The sequence below is a fragment of the Molossus molossus genome, unplaced genomic scaffold (assembly GCF_014108415.1).
Source record: "Molossus molossus isolate mMolMol1 unplaced genomic scaffold, mMolMol1.p scaffold_m16_p_2, whole genome shotgun sequence".
Classification (NCBI taxonomy): Eukaryota; Metazoa; Chordata; class Mammalia; order Chiroptera; family Molossidae; genus Molossus; species Molossus molossus.
The window spans coordinates 144299915-144318409 of NW_023425355.1; the positions used below are offsets into that span (position 1 = coordinate 144299915).

Here is an 18495-nt window from a genome sequence, read left to right on the forward strand (position 1 = left end):
CCTCCCCCAGCACCGGGAACCGTGTGCACTTGATTCTGGAGCCGCTGGAGGGGAGTCTCCCCACTTCCCTAGACAGGGGGCCCGCGTCACCCTATCGTGCGGCAGTCTGCAGCGCTCTGGCCGTCCGCTCCACGCCACAGACCCGAAGACTCCGCCCGCGTGAGTGCACGTGTGACAACCTGCCACGGGCCGGGCTGTGGCCGCAGCCCCCTCTGAGGTGGCTGCCAGCTGTGTGTGAGGAGGCCACAGGCTGAGATGTCAACACGTGGCCATCGGCACCCTCAGGGACGGTGCGGCTGCAAGGCCGATCCATGGGAAACAGATTCCAGCCGAGGACAAACACACAGACGTCTGCACGATACATGTGCACACATCCACGCGGACACATGCACACACATGCCCACGTGCACATGTACCCGTACAAAAGCACACTCACATGCATAATATACATGCACACATACACATGTACACACATTCGTGTGCATGATATACACACACACTGCCCACGCACACACATACTCCCGTGTGCATTACACATACACACATATACACTCATGCATGTACACACATTTGTGGCATGATATACACACACTTACTGCACACACACATACATACACTCATGTGCATGATACATACGCATATGCATGCATGCACATGTACACACGCACATGCACTCCTGGAACGCAGACCCTGAGGCAATCTCTATGAATTTACACGCAGCATGAGAAGCTGCAGTCAGGGAGCCTGGATGAAAGCTCAACTCTCACCCCTTTGCCACGTGCTACACGGACAGACCTCCTGGCACTTGCCAAGACCAAGCAAGGCCGCGCCCACCGCCTGAGGCCTGGTGACCACTCAGTGACCAGGACCTCGACTGTTACACCAGAATGCAGCCCCAACCCCTCCCCACGCAGGCCGGACGATGGCACCGGAGGCCGCCACGAAGAAACACTGCCCGGGGGACGGTGACCACGCAGCGCGCCTCCTGCTACGCAGGGAGTCTCAGGGGAGCACCCTTTCCTACCACTGAGGACGCACGAGTCAGGGGCTCCGGGTCTCTGGCGAAACGCTGGGGCGTGAAGCCCTGTGTCCGAAGGGCAGCAAACACAAGGAGGGAACTCAGAGAGGGTGCAGCGGGCAGGTCCTGATGGGGCCTTCCGGACTCAGACGACAGAGGGACCCCAGCAGCTCCCCGAGCCCCGGGACCCCGTACTTACTCATCGCATGTGCTCCGTTCTCCTCCCCGTTCACCGTGGCCTCTCCGTTCTTTGGTGGGTTGGGCTGGGAAACAGCTGCCGGGGTTGCCGTGGCCGCTGTGGCCGCCGTGGCCGCCGCTGCCGCCGTGGCTGCGGCCGCCGCACTGGCCTGCTGCTGAGCGAGCTTCTCCCGGAAGGCCTGCTGCCTGGTCTGCACCACGTCGGGCATCACCGCGTCGATCAGGGACAGGGACTCTATGGGGCGGCCGTCAAACACCGTGCCATCCTGGGGGAGCCACGGACAGCCCTCAGCCCGCGGCTCCTGGGCAGGCCTGCGCACCCCAAGGCCACGCCACGGGCGTCTGCGGTGGGCCGGGGGTAGCAGGGGGAGCACGGGCACAGGGCAGGGTGGGGACTCAATGTTTGGTAAATACCACCACGCTGAGCTTGGGCATCAAGACCACCTGCACTCTTCTACCGTATTTCATGTAAAAGCTGCTCTTCCAGAGCCAATGACTCTGGGGGTGGGCGTGCCCCTCAGGGGACTTGGGCAGTGCCTGAAGACCTTTCTGACTGTCCCAGCGGAGACAGGAGGTGCTGCTGACGCTGGTGGAGACCAGGGATGCTGCTCAACACCCTACAGTGCGCGGGACAGGCCATCACAAGAAAGACCCGGCCCCAAAGGCCCAGCGCACGCAGCCGGAGAAACCTGCGCAGAGGCCGGCACAAGCGTGGAACGCCTCGGCGAACTACCCCCTTTCGCGTGGGACAGCATGTCTCCGGAAACCTGCGGCCCAGTGAGCGATGCCTGCACCAACGAGGACGTCACCCCCACCACAGCTGTCCATCGGACTGAACGGCACGCACCTCGGCCGCCCTGGGAATGCCTCCGGGCTGTGGGTGCGATCCCTGGTCAGGGCACATGCCTAGGCTGTGGGCTCAGTCCCCGGCTGGGGCACATACGAAAAGTATGCTTCTCTCTCACATTGGTGTTTCTCTCTCTCCCTCTCTCTCTCTCTCTCTCTCTCAAATCAGTAAACATATCGACACCCACAAAGGCAGCACCATTTAGTTCAGATGCTCTGTTCTTCGAGGTCCTTTCCTCCTCTGCTTCCCGCGGAGGGAGCAGATTTCCACGCGCACCGGACAATGCAGGAGAAGGGACTCCTCACCAAGTGCTCCAAACATCAGCCCCCCGAAACGCAAGGCCCCCGGGCCGCCCGCTGGGCGCGGAGGCCGCTTCTGGGCGCTCCGAATGGGAATCACTTCAAAACCCAAGGGCCAAGGGACACACCGGGGCTGCGGACACAGCTACGGTCTTTCAACCAACCGTCCCCCCAGCTGACTTCTGGTTCCACTATGTGAAACAGACAAATAATACCAAACACAAAACATGTAAAAAGTAGCCAGTCACCTGTCACCCACCCTGGTCAGGCCGACGTAGACGGACTGGTCAGTACACGTCCACATCACCTTCCTCCATCATATTCATACCCCAGAAGGGTGGCTACTCTGCAAGAAGTAGGAACTGCCCAGAGCCACCCAAACATCTAGTTTGAACTCGAAAAGCGTGGGTCTGACTTTTAAAGATGGCGAGCCTAAATGACAGGGTGTTAGGTCTTTGAACTGCCGAAAAAGAGAGGGCAGGAAGGGTTCCCGACACAGATGGAAAAGAGAGGGTTGGGGAAACTGAGTCGCAGCCTCCCACCAGCTGAGGGCTGCCGAGGGGGCTGTGTGCTCCGCAGAAGAAGGGACTAGAAGGGGCCTCGAGGAGCCCGTGAAGACCCCCGGGCATTCACGGTACAAAAAGAGACAGAGACGTCAGCAGAAAGTCAGGTGTCCTGCGCAATGTGGGTTTTCGAACCTCTGACAGGAACGCATGTAACAGAACACGGGACACATTACTCTTGCAGTTCAGAGCTACCGAGAAGGTGGAGGTCACAGGACGCCCTGGGCAGCCCCACAGGAAAATCCTAGAGCAAAGCAGAAGGGGAGGGGGGCTGAGAGGAGCTGTTTTTTGTTGTTGTTTTTTATTTTATTTTTTTATCCTCACCCGAGGACATCTTTTTCCATTTTTTGTTCAGATAGAGTGGGAGGGAGAGAGAGAGAGAAACATCGAGGTGAAAGGGACACATCGAGTGGCTGCCACCCGCACGACCCACCAGGGCCAGGGACAAACTGCAACCGAGGTCCGTGCCCTTAGCGGGAACCGAACCCGGGTCTCTCTGGACCGCAGGCCGGCGCTCTAACCGCTGAGCCAAACCGGCCAGGGCTGTTTTTTATTTTTTACGAGAGATCGAAACATCGATGTGAGAGAGAAACATGGATCGGCTGCCTCCCGCACACCTCCTACGAAGCATCAGGCCCCGCAACGAGGGCGTGAGCCCTGACGGGACTCCGACCGTGACCCCTCAATCTCTGGGACCACGCTCCACCCACGGAGCCACACCGCCCGGGCAAGAGGAGCTGTATTAGAACCAAAATTTTAAAACCACCCATTGGTGTCGAACTGGCCCGACGACACACGGCGCCCCATCTGGAAGGAGGGAGGGACACGAGCCAAGGACAGACTTTTATGTAGTCTGTCATTACGGTCCTGCTCCCCCACCAACCCTGGAGAGCACGGCCAGCGGACGGTCCCTCGAAATGCTCTCGAGCCAACAGCCATCCCTGTCCTTCCCGAGGCTCTGAGGGCGCCTGTCAGGTTCGCTCACAGGACAGCTTCTACTGGAGCGTGTCTCGGGGTCCCTGTGTCGCCAGCCTGCTCAGGGAAAGCAGGAGGAAACACCTCTTCCATGCACGGGCATGTCGAATGCCCACCCCAAAGACAACACAGATGAAGACGTCTCTTCAGAGACGGGGACGCATGTGACACCGTGACGCTGGGCCAGCAGCTGGCCAGCCACGCGTGTACGCGGAGAACACTGTGTGTGCGGGGCCTCGGCGGTCCCTGCCCGTGCACCCCCAGCACCGCCAGCCCTCACCCAGGAAAGCGAAAACACAAACCCCCTTGTGCCCGTCAGGTCGTCAGGTCCGGGGCGGCAGCGCTGGCGGGGGGCGGGCCCCGGCCCCTGGGGTGCACGTACCTCGTTGATGCTGATCTCGGCCTCCACATACTGCAGCCCCTTCTGCAGGATGGAGATGAGCGCAGCCGGCGGCACGAGCGTCCCGTTGATGTTCGACTGGCTGATGTGACTCTCGATACCGAACGTGAACGCCGAGTGGGAGAAACCTGCAGCCGGACGGGAGGGCAGGTGGTCAGGCAGGACGGGGGCGGGGCGCGGCCGCGGACCTCGCGGGGGCACCGCTGGGCTCAGGTGCGTGATGCTGCGTGACGCCGCCCGGCTTCTGGTGTGGGGGGAGTGGGCGGCAGGGGAGATGCAGACCCAGCGAGACCCATGCCTGCCCAGGATGGACAGACAGCCTTCAGGGTGGAGCCGGCTCACGCGGGTGACAGCAAAGCGGAACAGTCTGCCCTGGTTAAATGTCCCTGTGCGGGGAGCTGACACCAGGCTTCCCGCGGGCCCCCCACTCGGTCCAGGAGCGCAGTACTCAGGTCTCCAGGTGCCGGGGCCCAGCTGCGGTGCACACGGGGCCCGGGCCACCCCCGAAAACACGGCGGCCGGCAAGGGGCGGGTGAGTGGTCCGCACAGCCAGACGTCCGAGCTAAGACAGGCTGTTCTGGGCCCGTCGGTGTGGTCTTGACTCGTTTCACGGAAGAGCTGGGCCTTCCCCCTTTGTTGGGAGACCCTGGCTTCCCCTCCCCCATCCACATCCACACCCATCACGTCCCCCGCCAGCCGCTGACGACGGCCACGCCGGGCAGTGCACAGGGCCGGCAGCACGGCCTGGGAGACACCGTCAGGAGAAACGTCAGGACGGGGCTTCGTGTCCGGAGGGCCTGTGGGGGCCACGTGGGGGCCAGGGCCACCGGGAACCTGCAACGACCGTCCTCAAGGGGAGCGAGGGGGCTCCCACCGCCGGAGGTCTGGGGTCTAGGCCGAGGCAGGGGCCCCCGCAAACAGGCACCCAGGCTGGCGGGGCTTATTATCATTATCCCCCGCTGGTCCAGGGGCAGCCCGGGGTGCACGGGAGCTTGCGATCCTTGCGGGGAGGCCGAAGGGGTCTGGGGGCCTGTGTGCTTGGCTCCCGGGCGAGGGCAGGGTGGGGCCCGGGGCCCGCCCACGGTGGCTTTGAACCGGCTCCCTTTCTATTTTCCATCGATGGGGCAAAAGAGAAAGGGTGAGGAGTTCTGGGGGTCGGGGAGCTGCACAAGAACCATTTACAGCAGCCCCACCGTGCAGGCGTGGAACATGGTTACCCCACGAGGCTGGACCCCTTCAGCTCTGTCAGCATTACCAGCCCATTGTGGCTCCCCTTCCGGTGTTTGCCAGCCTCCCCTGTGGGGGCCCCGGGAACCCCGCTCCCAAGGCGTCTCCCCTGACCATGTTCCCATTGCCACGGGTTCATCCTGCTGTGGGCTGCAGCTGCGCCCTCGGGGTCTGTGCACCCTCCCACCCGCGTCCCAGAGCAACACCCTCTCCAGCCACACGAGGGCAGCGCGTGGCCCGGCTCCCATCAGACTCCACACCACTGCACCTGTGCCTCACACGCTCAACCAGCAGGCTTTGCAATAAACAGAACGCTCACCAGATGGCGCTGTTCCCCGGAGCAAGCTCCCCGGGCCTCCCCGCCCAGCCCCCCCCTCCAGGCCACCAGTTCCTCCCCACTGCCCGCGGACAGGGGTACAGAAAACGTGCAGTGTGTGCACGTCACAGAGAAGGAGGCGACCGCTCCTCCGACACTCAGCGACACAGAGTCATCTCTGGCTTCACACGGGGTAACCACACACATGAACTTGGCAGGGGACCCCAGGCCCTCCCCACAGGGCTGCTCACCCCCGCTCCCCGAGAACAAAAGCACAGGCCTTAGTAATCGGCCATACCTTCTGTTGTTTCTGTCTGCACCCCCTCCCCGAACCACCTGCGTTAACCAATGACGCCCCCTGGGTCTCAGCCACACGGCACAGGGTGGTATCTGCGGGCTGTCACCCCTCAGGTCTCTGGCCCGTGGGGACCGGAAAACCCCAGATCACAGGACGGAGTAGACTAGGTGGCTGCGGGCCTGGCCCCCCTCAGGGAAGCGCCGGGTTCCGGGCCCCCGTGACGCCTCTCAAGAACTCCTAACTCTTCCTGAGTGATGACCCCACCCCGGGCTCCTGCCTTCTCTTCCATCCGTGTCTGACCGATGGACGGACAGCACACTGGAGACCGAGGGCCATTTCTTACCTTCCTCGCATCTTTATTTAAAAAAAAAAATTTTTTTTCCCTTTATCGATTTTACAGAGAAAGGAACTGAGAGGGAGAGAGAGATAGAAACATGGATGAGCCCTGGCTGGTTTGGCTCAGCGGTTAGAGCGTCGGCCTGCGGTCCGGAGAGACCCGGGTTCAGTTCCTGCTAAGGGCACGTACCTCGGTTACAGTTTGTCCCCGGCCCTGGTTGGTCGTGCGAGTGGCAGCCACTCGATGTGTCCCTTTCACATCAATGTTTCCCTCTCTCTCTCTCCTCCTCTCTCTCCCTCCCACTCTATCTGTGCAAAAAATGGAAAAGTGTCCTCGGGTGAGGATTAAAAAAAAAAGAAACATGGATGAGAGAGAACATCGACTGGCCGCCTCCTGCATGCCCCCCCCCCCCGGGGATCGGGCCCACACCCTGGGCATGTGCCCTGACTGGGAATCGAACCAGCGACCTCTTGTGCAAGGTCAACGCTCAACCCCTGAGCCACAGACCCTTCCTGGCATCTTTAAAAGGTCTAGTGCGGGGCTATGCCCACTGCGGTGATAATAAGAACCACATACCAGCCCGGCCGGTGCCTACTCTTGGCCAGGCACTGCTCAAGGGCTTCCACGAATCCACACAATCCGCCACGAATCCACGCAATCTGCCACGACTCTGCAGGGCTGCCCTCGCTGCCTCCTCTGCCCTCCACGGGGCAGCTCCCGAGAGCTCCCGGGACAACGGACAGGCCCGTCCCTCAGCTCACGGGGCTGGGGCTGAGCTCCAACCTCGGGCAGCGGGACTCCACGCCATGCCCCCGGGGAACACCCCCCTGGGAACACCCCGAGTCCCAGCACAGTTCCGGGGGCTGAGAGGGGCTCCTGACGAGCAATCCAGCGGCTGGTGGCGCGACTGTGCAGGAAAACGGCTCAGCCGTTCTGACCACTGAACGAGAGTGGCCAGGGCTCAGTCCCTCTCTCGTTAGGACATGCTTCCCTTTTAGCATCTGGCCCGGACCCCCCAGGGCCGTGGCTGAGCACGGCCGGGCAATGACGACGGCGGGGCCCCCGCCCCCGCGAGACTTTTCATGTCTAAGGCCACACAGACTCCTCTGGGCGCCCCCCACCCCACGGTTTGGAACCCTCGGGAACTTTGGGTCTGATGCCTGAAAGTTGGGAAGCAGACGCATAAACTCCAAACTGGACACTGACAATGGGCAGTGCCGTTAAAAATTATTTTTTTGTATTTTAATTTTATCCTCACCGAGGACATTGTTGCATTTATCTTCAGATAGAGCAGGAGGGAGACAGGGAGGAGGAGAGAGAGAAACATCAATGTGAGAGAGACACATGGAGTGGCTGCCACCCACACGACCCCAGCCGGGGCCGGGGACAAACCGCAACCGAGGTCCGTGCCCTTAGCAGGAACCAAACCCGGGTCTCTCTGGACCGCAGGCCGACGCTCTAACCGCTGAGCCAAACCGGCCAGGGTCCCATTACAAATTCTAGTAAAAAGTGACGCAGGACTTTGGGGAAAACAGAGAAAGCCGGTTGAAGACAGAGGAAATGACTCCTATAGTTATGCATCTTCTCCCAGGGAGGGATTTCCTCCAGGTCCCTTTCTCCACAAAGATAAACTTTTCTGGTTGTAATCCTCACGGGGGGGATATTTTTTCCACTGAGTTTTAGAGAGCAGATGGAAGGGGGTGGGGAGAGAGAGAGAAACATCGATGTGAGAGAGATACATCGAAAGGCTGCTTCCCACAAGGGCCCCGACTGGGCCGGGATCAACCTGCAACCTGGGCACGTGCCCTTGACCTGGAATCGAACCTGAGACCCTTTGGTGCACAGAACGGCGCTCTAACCACTGAACCGCACCGGCCCGGGCGTAGGTGAGTTTTTACACATAATTCTGTGGTCCTAGAATGTTGTGTTCCTGCTGTTTTTGACCTAACGCGATCTAAGCATTTGCTACCTGGACCCGCTAGCCACTGTGCTGGGTGGTCCTCCAAGCTCACTGCGTGGCACGTCACCGCCACCCCGGACTGACACCCCTCCGGGCCGGCTTCCCAAAGCGAATCGACGGCTTCTCAGCGGCCCGCGTTCACCCGTGCGACTGCTCCCAGACCGACTTCCCAGTCCGCTCTCCTCCGCCCCACCGAGTACACTTCGTCTCGCTCGCCACGGTGGCCTCTTCTCCTGACGCACGGACTCCTGCTGCGCCTCGGCACCGGCTGTGGACTGTGACGCAACGAGGCCGCCTCCTTGCACCCGTCCTCCCGAACTGGGCACCCACAGGGGCGCCTGCACTGAGCGGACCGAACAGACGAGCCATCAACAGACATTGCTGCAACTCACGGTCATGGCAGCAGCCCTATTCCTGCACCTCAAGGGTTCCCCGATGCCACCCAGGCCTCGGATGGTACCCCGAATCATGTCAGGTCGGGCGGTGGCCAGTAGCGTAAAATCGTTTTATTTTCATGGGTATCATGCACACACAGGAATACATCGCCTGTTCACTTAAGATGCGCAACTGCTTGAACACTAGTAAAAATGTCCCTCGGTGTTGATCAAATACTGCAGGTGTGTGCAAACAGGGAAACGCGACGCAGGTGGTGCACACAGGCGAGGCTGGGACATCGTGCTTCAGACAGCGCCAGGGCTGCAGCCGTGCTCGGGGGGAGAGGAATGAAGGGGAGACGCTCCCACGTGCTGTGAAGAGCCTTGGACCGGGGTGGGCACACGAGTATATCCGGTGTCCAGCCTGCCCACTGCCGGCCAAGGACGCCCCGCGGGAACGCGGCACCTCTCGCTTTTCCATGCGTTTTCCGTGGCCGCTTCTGTGATGAGCAGTTGCGACGGGGACTGACATCTCTTCCCTCTGGCCCCGCACAAGAAACGTCCTCCAGCCAGACCTCGGGGTGAGACCGGGCAGCCGACGGAGCCCGGGGATCCTTCCGGAAGCGGTTTCGGGTCCCCAACTCGCTTCCGGGGGCCAGCACGACCCTGGCACCCAGCCTGCCGAGGACGTTCGGAAAGGGACAGCCCAGCCCCGTTCGCCTCGGTGAGAGGCGTGTGGATCTGCCAGGCCGGCACGAACACACCACGTTCAGCACCAGAAAGGGACACACATCCGAGCCACGCGGGGTGTATTCCCGGAACGCACGGCTTCAGGTCAGAAAGAAATCAGCGATGTCACCACCTTTAAAACAGGAGGATCCTGGGCCCAGCTGGCCCGCTCTGAATCCCGGCTCGACCACTCCGGCTGTGCCTCGACGATGCAACGGCGTCTCCTTCCGAGGGGCTCATCGTGTCACCTGCGAAGTCCCTGGAAGGATGCCGGCCACACAGTCACCGCCCCACCCACGTGGGCTGCAGACAGTCCTCACTCGTCCTCACCGACACCCTCACCGACGAACCCATTTAACCACGGCCAACGGCTGAACACAGCTCGACGGCCTGACGGTCTCAGCGCCGTCACACGAAACACATTCTTCCGGGACCTTCTGCACGGTCTCTGCAGCGAGTCAGTGGGCAAGGGGACGCAGCTGCCAAGACCTAGGGAGACCCGGGGCGATCCAGGTGACAGAGACGTGGGGAGACCCGGGTGACAGAGACATAGGGGAGACCTGGGGAGATCCAGGTGATAGAGACGTGGGGTGAGCAGCCAGAAAGGTGCCATGCGGACGTTTGCATATTGAAGAGCAAAGAGTAGAGGCAGGTTTCTTTGGAGGGAGGGCCGGTGGCGGTGAATGGCGATGGTGATACGTGTGGGATCGTACTCGTGACCACTTGGGAACTGTGCCCCAGAGCAGCAGGGCGGAGGCAATGCAGGCTCAAGGGGGAGTAACATGCTGACCACACACACAGGTGTGGGAGGGAAAGACAAGGCCGTGCCTTGGGGACAATGCACTGAAGAAGTGGAGTCCGGCCGGTGTGGCTCAGCGGTTGAGCGTCACCCTGCGCCAAGAGGTCGCTGGTTCGATTCCCGGTCAGGGCACATGCCCAGGTCGTGGGCCCGATCCCCAGTGGGGGGCGTGCAGGAGGCGGCCCATCCATGTTCGCTCTCATCCATGTTTCTCTCTCTCTCTCCTCTCCCTTCCTCTCACTAAAATCAATAAAGAAAAAATATTTTTTAAAAAAAAGAGTGGATGGAGGAGCAGACACTGGAGAAGGGACACAGACTCTTGGGAGAAAGGGCCGTGCTGTGTCTCCGTCCCCGGGACTAGCTCTCCATCTGCAAGGAAGAAAAGGAAGAAAAGTGTCAGGAAATGAAATCTATCAGGGCCAGACACTCTGAAGGTCACATCAGAATTCCGGACAGGCAGGTCTTACATGGAAATGACGTGTGACCTGTGAAAACAGGCGCCTTGGTACGTGGCGACTCCATCTGGACTAAAACAGGAAACTCGATCGGTCTCCGACGCTCTCTTATCCCCAAACTTCAAGGTGGGAAGCACCGCAGACGCCTTGCCGTCACCAGAATTTCACTTTTTCGATGTTAATACCGACAGAGATTACTGGGCTATGTTGAGCAACACCTGTACTTAAACAAGTGCAATGTATAAACACTCAAGTTTTTCTTTTTTGCTCAATTTCTTGCTTTCTTTTTGCTAATCCTCACCGGAGGATATTTTTTTCCATTCATTTTTAGAGAGAGTGGAAGGGAGGGGGAGAGAGAGACAGAGAGACCTTGATTGGATGCTTCTGGCACACCCGCAACCCCCCTGGGGCCAGGGATCGACTGCATGCAACCCCATCCTTTTTTTATTGATTGATTTGAGAGAGAGAAAAACATCGATTTGTTGTTCCACTTACTTATGCATTCACTGGCTGCGTCTCGAACGTGCCCTGACTGGGGACGGAACCCCAAACCTTGGCTTATCGGGATGACACTCCAACCAGGGAAGCTCCCCGCCAGGGTGAGTTGCATTCTTTTTTTTTTTTTTAATCCTCACCCGAGAATATTTTTCCACTTTTGTTCAGATGGAGTGGAAGGGAGAGAGAGGAAGAGACAGAGAGAGAGAGAGAGTAACATTGACATGAAAGGGACACATCGACTGGTTGCCTGCGGTACAACCCCAATCAGGGCCGGGGACGAGCGGAAGCGAGGTACGAGCCCTTGACCGGAATCGGACCCGCGATTCATTGCTCCGCGGGCCAACGCTCTAACCACTGAGCCAAACCGGCCAGGGCGGTGAGCTGCATTCTAATCGCACCCTCACCCCGCCGACAAACTAATATGCACAAGGATGTCAAAATCTCGGGTCTCAGCTTCCACACACGTACAAACGGGAAGTGAAGACCCGGGGAACGGGGTGGCGGGCTCTGCCACGTGCCACGCACCACGCGCCACGCAGGGAAGGGCGACATCTCCGCGACTCCATGCTGTGATTCTCAGTGGTTGTCACCAGCCCAAAGGAACGGTCTCGGAAAACGCTCGTTTGGAGCGAGGAGTTTGCTTACAACTGCAACATATCGAGGGGGTTTGTGTCGCAACAGGCCCTGTTAGTGCTGATTCGGTCGTGACACCGTGCGGGGAGCCGGGAGCCGGCGCCGAGGCCTGGCAGCCTGCGCTTCCCGGGGTGCGGGATATGCCCCGTGGGTGGAGTAGCGTGAATTACCGCTGCCACGACACTAGCCAGGGGGTTTCACGAAACACACGGGCATCAGGTTCTCCAGCCACATACCCAGCCGCACATTTTTAACACTGAAATACCACACACACAGCTGCACCAGTGCTGGCCAGGTGAGCTCCACCCAGACTTACTCCTGGACCGCAACAAAGTCACGTGGACACCACGTCCTCTCCGAGTTGTCATTCTCCGCCCTCGGCAGCTGCTGCAGGCCACACCACTGCCCCCCGGGCAAACCCTGGCCACCCAACCTCGGGTGGTTAGCCAACAGCGCACATGGGTCATTGTACGTCGGGGCTGGAGAAACAAGGACCTGCACCTACGTCCCCTGGGAGGGGACCCCTGCACCGCGCCCCAGCCCGTCTCCTTTGCTGATTTTAGTCCATATCCGCCCCCCCCCCCCGCCCTGCCCCACCCCGGCTTTGAGAAACAAGCATATAACATGGTGCATATGCAACTGGACAACTGACCCGATACATGGATCTACTGCAGAATGATCACCGCAGGAGGGTCCGTTAACACCTCCATCACCACCCGCTGTTACCTTTTGACGGGTGAGAGCATTTAAAACCTCCTCCCTTAGTCACCGTCACGTATACACGAGGCTACGGCAAAGTGCTGTATGAGGACGTGTCTCTGTGGCGTAACAGACTGAGTGTAACAGTTGCTGGGTCCTGAGAAACCTTCTAGCAAATCACAGACCCTGAGGGCAGAGGACCTGTGCTATACCAGCCGAAATGCCCTGCATCCATCTACCGGAAAAAATTAAAGTGTGAGATGTTACTGTGTGACATGACTTTAAAGGTATTTCTCTCCTTGCCCTGGCCGGTTTGGCTCAGGGGTTAGAGCATCGGCTCGTGGACCAGAGTCTTGGGTCCGATCCCCGGCCCTGGTCGGGGTCACGCGGGAGGCAACCGATCGATGTGTCTCTCTCACATCGATGTGTCTCTCTCTCCCTCCCACTCTACTGAAGATGAATGGAAAAATATCCTCGGTGAGGATTAAAAAAGGTATTTCCATCCTCTAATAACGTGGACAGAGTACTCAAGTCGGCCTTCTTGATTCTCTGATGAAACCCGTATTCTCCTCTATTATTTCTAGAGCAGAGGCTACGGCCGGCACGGACGCCTGCCCTGCTGTTTCCGGAAGGTTCTCTTCGGACACCGGGGCGCACGTCAGCAATGCAAAAGAGCCGCCGCGGCCCAAATGTATTTTTAGAGACGCAGCTGAACAAGGAGCCTGGAACTTTCATTTCAGTTCAGGTAGCAGAGCCAGGACAACGCCTTCCCGGACCCGAGCAAGGCTGTCTCGCATAAGCAAGCGTCCCGCCGTCCGAGGGGACACGCCGGAGCTCATCTGTCCCTTGCCAGGACTACCCTGGGCACAGCCGCTGAATTATTTTCAGAGATGCAATTATTCTCAGATATTAAGAGTATAACACCCTTTCCCGGTGATCTAACCTTCTATACTGGAAGAAGGAAAAAAAAAAAAAGATCGAAAATGGGCTACTCCCAACTATTTTATTCTCTGCCGGGAACGCTTTGAAACCCCTCGCCCACCCTCGAGGGGTAAAGACCCAGGAAAAATGTGATAAACATGAGGAATGCCGTTTGCTCACTGTTCAAGTCTCACCGAGTGCGGCAGAAGAATCAAAACAAAGCCCCAGATCAAGGGTGGAGGAAGGACAGGCCTGTTAAAACTGCAGCTGCCAGGGGGAACTCCTTGCAAGGACCAACAAGATTGGGCCCGGCAATCCCGGGACGGCCCCTCCGGGACGACAAGGACCCAGCCCCAAATGTCCACAGGGCCGCGGCTGAGAAACCTTGACCTTCACCGATGGGCTCCAAGCCTTGACATGACACACGACGCTGCGGCCACTCAGAACCTCTCCGGGGTTAGGGTCCGCTGACCTGCCCACCTGTCTCAGGCCGACCGCACACCTGTTCTAGAATCCTTCGCGCTCAAGCTCTTAAGGGGATGTTTTAGAAACGTTTTAAGAGCCCCCCTTCCCGGAAAGGGGTGGGAAGAAGCCCTGCAGAGACTGTATCCCCCCCCAGTAAAAATGCAGCTTCCCAGCGACCGTGGCCCTGATGCACTGCACAAATGCCCCTCACGAGGCCGGCCAGGAGCACCCGCAGGTGGCCTGGCCTCCACAAAACGCCCGCCCGGCTGGCCGCCTTCCAAGGAGGCAAACATCGTCACTGCACACACGTGACACTTCTCTTCACCTCCGCCGACCCCCCGCGATGCTTCTGTTTCCAAACGCCGAGGGGCCCTGGCAGCCGCCCCTCCTTCAGTGAGCACCGGATCTATGACCCCAGGGCGCTCCCCGCGGAAACCTGGGCCTCCGGCCTGGCTCATGACCTGACAGTGCAATGAAATCGTCTCCGTTGCCTCTGTCTTACTGACCACCCCCTCTCCGCTCTCTCACACAAAGCCCCGCAGACAAGGGGAGCGTAAAATGATGTTCCCGGTTTAATTTATGTTTGATTTAATGGTTTCAGAATCAGGAACTCCCGGGAATTTGAGAACAGGCTGGCATGGATGCTTCACCAGTCTCCCTGGCTGGGGCACCGCCCTTGCTGCAGCGCAGTAGCAAGACCAAGAGGCAGACATCTCGTTGACCGGTCATGCGCTGCAGACCGTTTGGTGTCCAGGGTTTCTGACCTGTGCGCGTGCGCTCCCGCACGCCTGACCATTGCATGTAGAATTCTGGGCCACGTATCCACGTGTCCACGTGTGTGGTCACCTCCACAGCCAGGACACAGAACTCTCCCATCTGCACAGACGAACGCCCCCACGACCCCTCTGCAGGGACACCCGCCGCACCCCAGCCGTGGCAGTGTCTCCACAGTACTGTCGTTTGCAGAATGTTTTCTACATGGAACCACACGGCATGTGGTCTTTGGACAGTGGCGTGTGGTACCCAGGACATTTCTCTGGAGACCCGTTCAGCTTGGGCAGTGCACGTATATAGTTCATTCCTCGTACGCATGCCCCCATTTCGTTCACCCATTCACCCAACCACGGGCATCGGGGTTGCTACTACTGTGATTTCTTTCTTCTTCCTTTTTTATTACTTTTTTTAATTTTAATTTTTGCGTTTGTCTTCAGAAAGAGTGGGAGAGAGAGAGAGAGAAACATAGATGTGAGAGAGACACGTTGAGTGGCTGCCACCCACAAGACCCCAATTGGGGCCGGGGACAAACTGCAACTAAGGTCCGTGGCCTTAGCGGGAACCGAACCCGGGACTCTCTGGTCTGCGGGCCAACGCTCTAACTGCTGAGCCAAACCGGCCAGGGCACCTCTTTTATTTTTTGTTAATCCTCACCCAAGGATACTTTCCCACTGATTTTTAGATACAGTGGAAGGGAAGGAGGGGGAGAGAGAGAGAAACATCAATGTGAGAGAGAGACACTGACTGGCTGCCTCTGGCACAACTCAGACCGGGGCCGGGGATGGAACCTGCAACCCAGGTGCGTGCCCTTGACCAGGAATTAAACCTGTGACCCTTCAGTCCGAGGACTGACGCTCTCACCGCTGAGCCAAACCGGCCAGGGCTCTACCATGATTTCTGGAAAGAACATTTTACCGCCTGCGCCCCCACCGGCGAGCCTCCTCTCTGAAGGAAGGAAACAGATCTTGCCCGTCGGGGTTGTGAACACACCCCCCTCCTGCTGACACAGCCCACAGGTCTGGGCCGACGAGCCGGGGACAGAAAGACCACTCAACACACAGAGCTCAGTCTGGACTGCAGCTGTAAGAAAGATAAGAAGGACCTCTTACCCTTTGAGACGGCATGGAGGGACCTGGAGAGTATTATCCTAAGCAAAACAAGCCAAGCAGAGAAAGACAAGTATCACATGATCTCACTTATTTGAGGAATATAATGAACATAACAGTCTGAGGAACGGGGTAGACCCAGAGACGTGGAAGTAGGGTACAGACTGACAACCCTCAGAAGAGGGCGTGGTGGGGGGAGGGAAGAGACAAACCACAGAACTTATATGCGTGTGCGCATAACCGATAGATGTGGACAACAGAGCTGGGGACGGGGTAGGGGTGGGGGGGAGGGTGTCGATGAGGAAAAAAGGGAGAAACATCTGTAACAAAAATAAATTAATAGAAAAAAATAAAATTTAAAAAAATGTTTTTCTTTGTTGATTTTAGAGAAAGGGAGAGGGAAAAGAGAGAGAAACATCGATGGGCCGCCTCCTGCACGCCCCTCACTGGGGATGTGGCCCACGACCTGGGCATGTGCCCTGACCGGGAACTGAACTGGGGACCTCTTGGAGCAGGGCCGACGCTAACCACTGAGCCCACCAGGTGGGCGACAGTCCATTTGGGCACAAGTGGCAGCCCTGCTCAGGAGTCACTGCGTGTGACGGGCTCAGGGAAGTGTGTGCTCACCGACGGAACGAAACCCCAGAGACCCCAGCTCGTCTGGGAGAAATAACGTTCCAACAAGATGAGCACCGTCAGGGCCGTCTACTCCAACGGCCTCACCCACGGTCGTGCCTTTCGGGGACCTCGCATCACCTGACGGATGGGGGACCGGACGTAACGCCGGGCCGGTTCAGCCCAGCACGGAACAGCCGCAGCAGGTGGCTGTAGCCCCAGCTCCCACACGGCGTTGGCCGAGGTCGCCTTCAGAACAGCTCGGGCATTCGAGGGCCCCCTGCCAGACCCTGCTTCCCACCTGCCCTTCCGCAGGGCCCCCGGGCTCACGGGCAGCCCAGCCCCCTCCCGAAGAACCCAGCTCAGGACGCGGGGAAGGAGGCCCGCGTCGAGGACACACAGGACAGATTCGGGGGCGCCCTCCGGCCAACCTCCCTGTCGCTCAGTCAAGGAAGAAAGGAGCGTCTTCGGCCCCCACTGCCCACAGGTCTGTGACGACCCTGACCCTCGCAGGGACAGGAAGGACAGGCCGACCTCGAGTCCCGCGGCCAGCACGGGCCTTCTGCGGGCTCACGGTCGTGCTGCCGGGCACCGAGAGAGTGTCCGAGGGCCTGCTGCTATTTCCAGGGGAATGAAAGTTTCATAAGATTCTATTGAAAAGAAAAAGCGAAATTCCCAGGATGTCTTCTGGGCTGATTGGAAAAAGCTGTATTTCCCAGGCCCCACGTCCGCCGGTGCTTTTGCAGAGAAAACTCTTCACCCTCGTGGTCTGACGCTGCCTCGGAAACAGCTCGGCCGTGGCCGTGGCCCCTTGGAACACAGGGACCAGCCCTCAGCCCCGTCCCCCGTCTTACAGGGACCTTGCCAGGTCCCCCAGTCCAGCCTGGCTGTTTCCAGCACAACAGGCTTCTTCCCCCTGCCCCCGGGAGGCGGCCGCGCTGACGTGCAGGACTTGGAAACCTCCGGGGGATCTGTGAGTGTCCAGCCCAGAAGCACCCTCCGGTCGTGGGCCTGGTGTGGCTGTGCGGAGGGAGTGGCTCGCAGGCCCCTGTCCATCTAATGTCCTCGCCACACAGAAAAGCAGGCGGTGTCACCGGGCACACAGGCGTACCACCTGCTGACGGCCGCGTGCCTTTCCCCATCACCGGCCTCCTCCACGGGATGAGAAATGTCACCGAGATCGGCGTCAGGTCTCGAGAGCCTGGGCACAGGGTGTTTCACTGCCTCCTTTGCAAGGACGGTGCACAGCACGGAACCAGGACCCGGCTCTGTGGATCCGAGGAAACGCTTCCGTCCATGGAGCTACCGCGGCAGCCACTCGGCCCCCGCCTGGGCGCGGGGCTCGCTCCCATCTGGGAGCTGCGGGCGCCTGAGTAACCCGTACGGCGAGGTCGACAGAAGCAATCCACGGGTATGAACTGGCCTCGCCCTGGCCGGTTTGGCGCAGCATCTGGACCAGAGAGTCCTGGGTTCGGTTCCCGCTAAGGGTATGTACCTCTGTTACAGTTCGTCCCCGGCCCCCGTTGAGGTTGTGTGGGTGGCAGCCACTCGATGTGACTCTCTCACATCAATGTTTCTCTTTTTCTCTCTTCCTCCCTTTCTCCCTCCTGCTCTATCTGAAGATAAATGCAACAATGTCCTCGGGTGAGGATAAAAATAAATGAAATAAACGGGCCTCTCCACCACGGATCAGTCAGACAATACGTGCCCGTGTAGAGGCGTTTCCAACCCCCCTGGAAGACCTTGGAGCCCTCACCAGGAACAGAGAAGTTCCCCACCCTGCCAAGCTAGGAGGGTGACAAGGAACTTTCCCCAGCTGTTGTCACGATCGGCCCTCGGTGACCTACCGGACACAGCCTGCTCCACACCTCACCGACCACCGGGAGGGGCCCCCTCGCGCTTCGGTTCCGTCCTGAGGTCACCACCACCGCCTGCAGGTGTTTCCATTTATTTTATTGTTTTTTTCATTTTCATTTCACAGAAAAAAAT

General features: G+C 59.1%; 1 protein-coding gene across 8 annotated transcripts in view; it reads right to left on the reverse strand.

Annotated features, from left to right (window-relative positions):
• The window catches only part of TBL1X (transducin beta like 1 X-linked), a 162442-nt gene that overhangs the window by 18261 nt on the left and 125686 nt on the right, over positions 1-18495 (reverse strand). For all 8 annotated transcript variants that reach the window (XM_036271778.1, XM_036271774.1, XM_036271775.1 and 5 more), the window contains 2 exons: positions 4283-4428; positions 1218-1482 (listed from right to left, as the gene is read on the reverse strand). In XM_036271778.1, the coding sequence (XP_036127671.1) occupies positions 1218-1425 (208 nt within the window). In that variant the 5' untranslated portion in view covers positions 1426-1482; positions 4283-4428. The remainder of the gene's footprint in view (positions 1-1217; positions 1483-4282; positions 4429-18495) is intronic.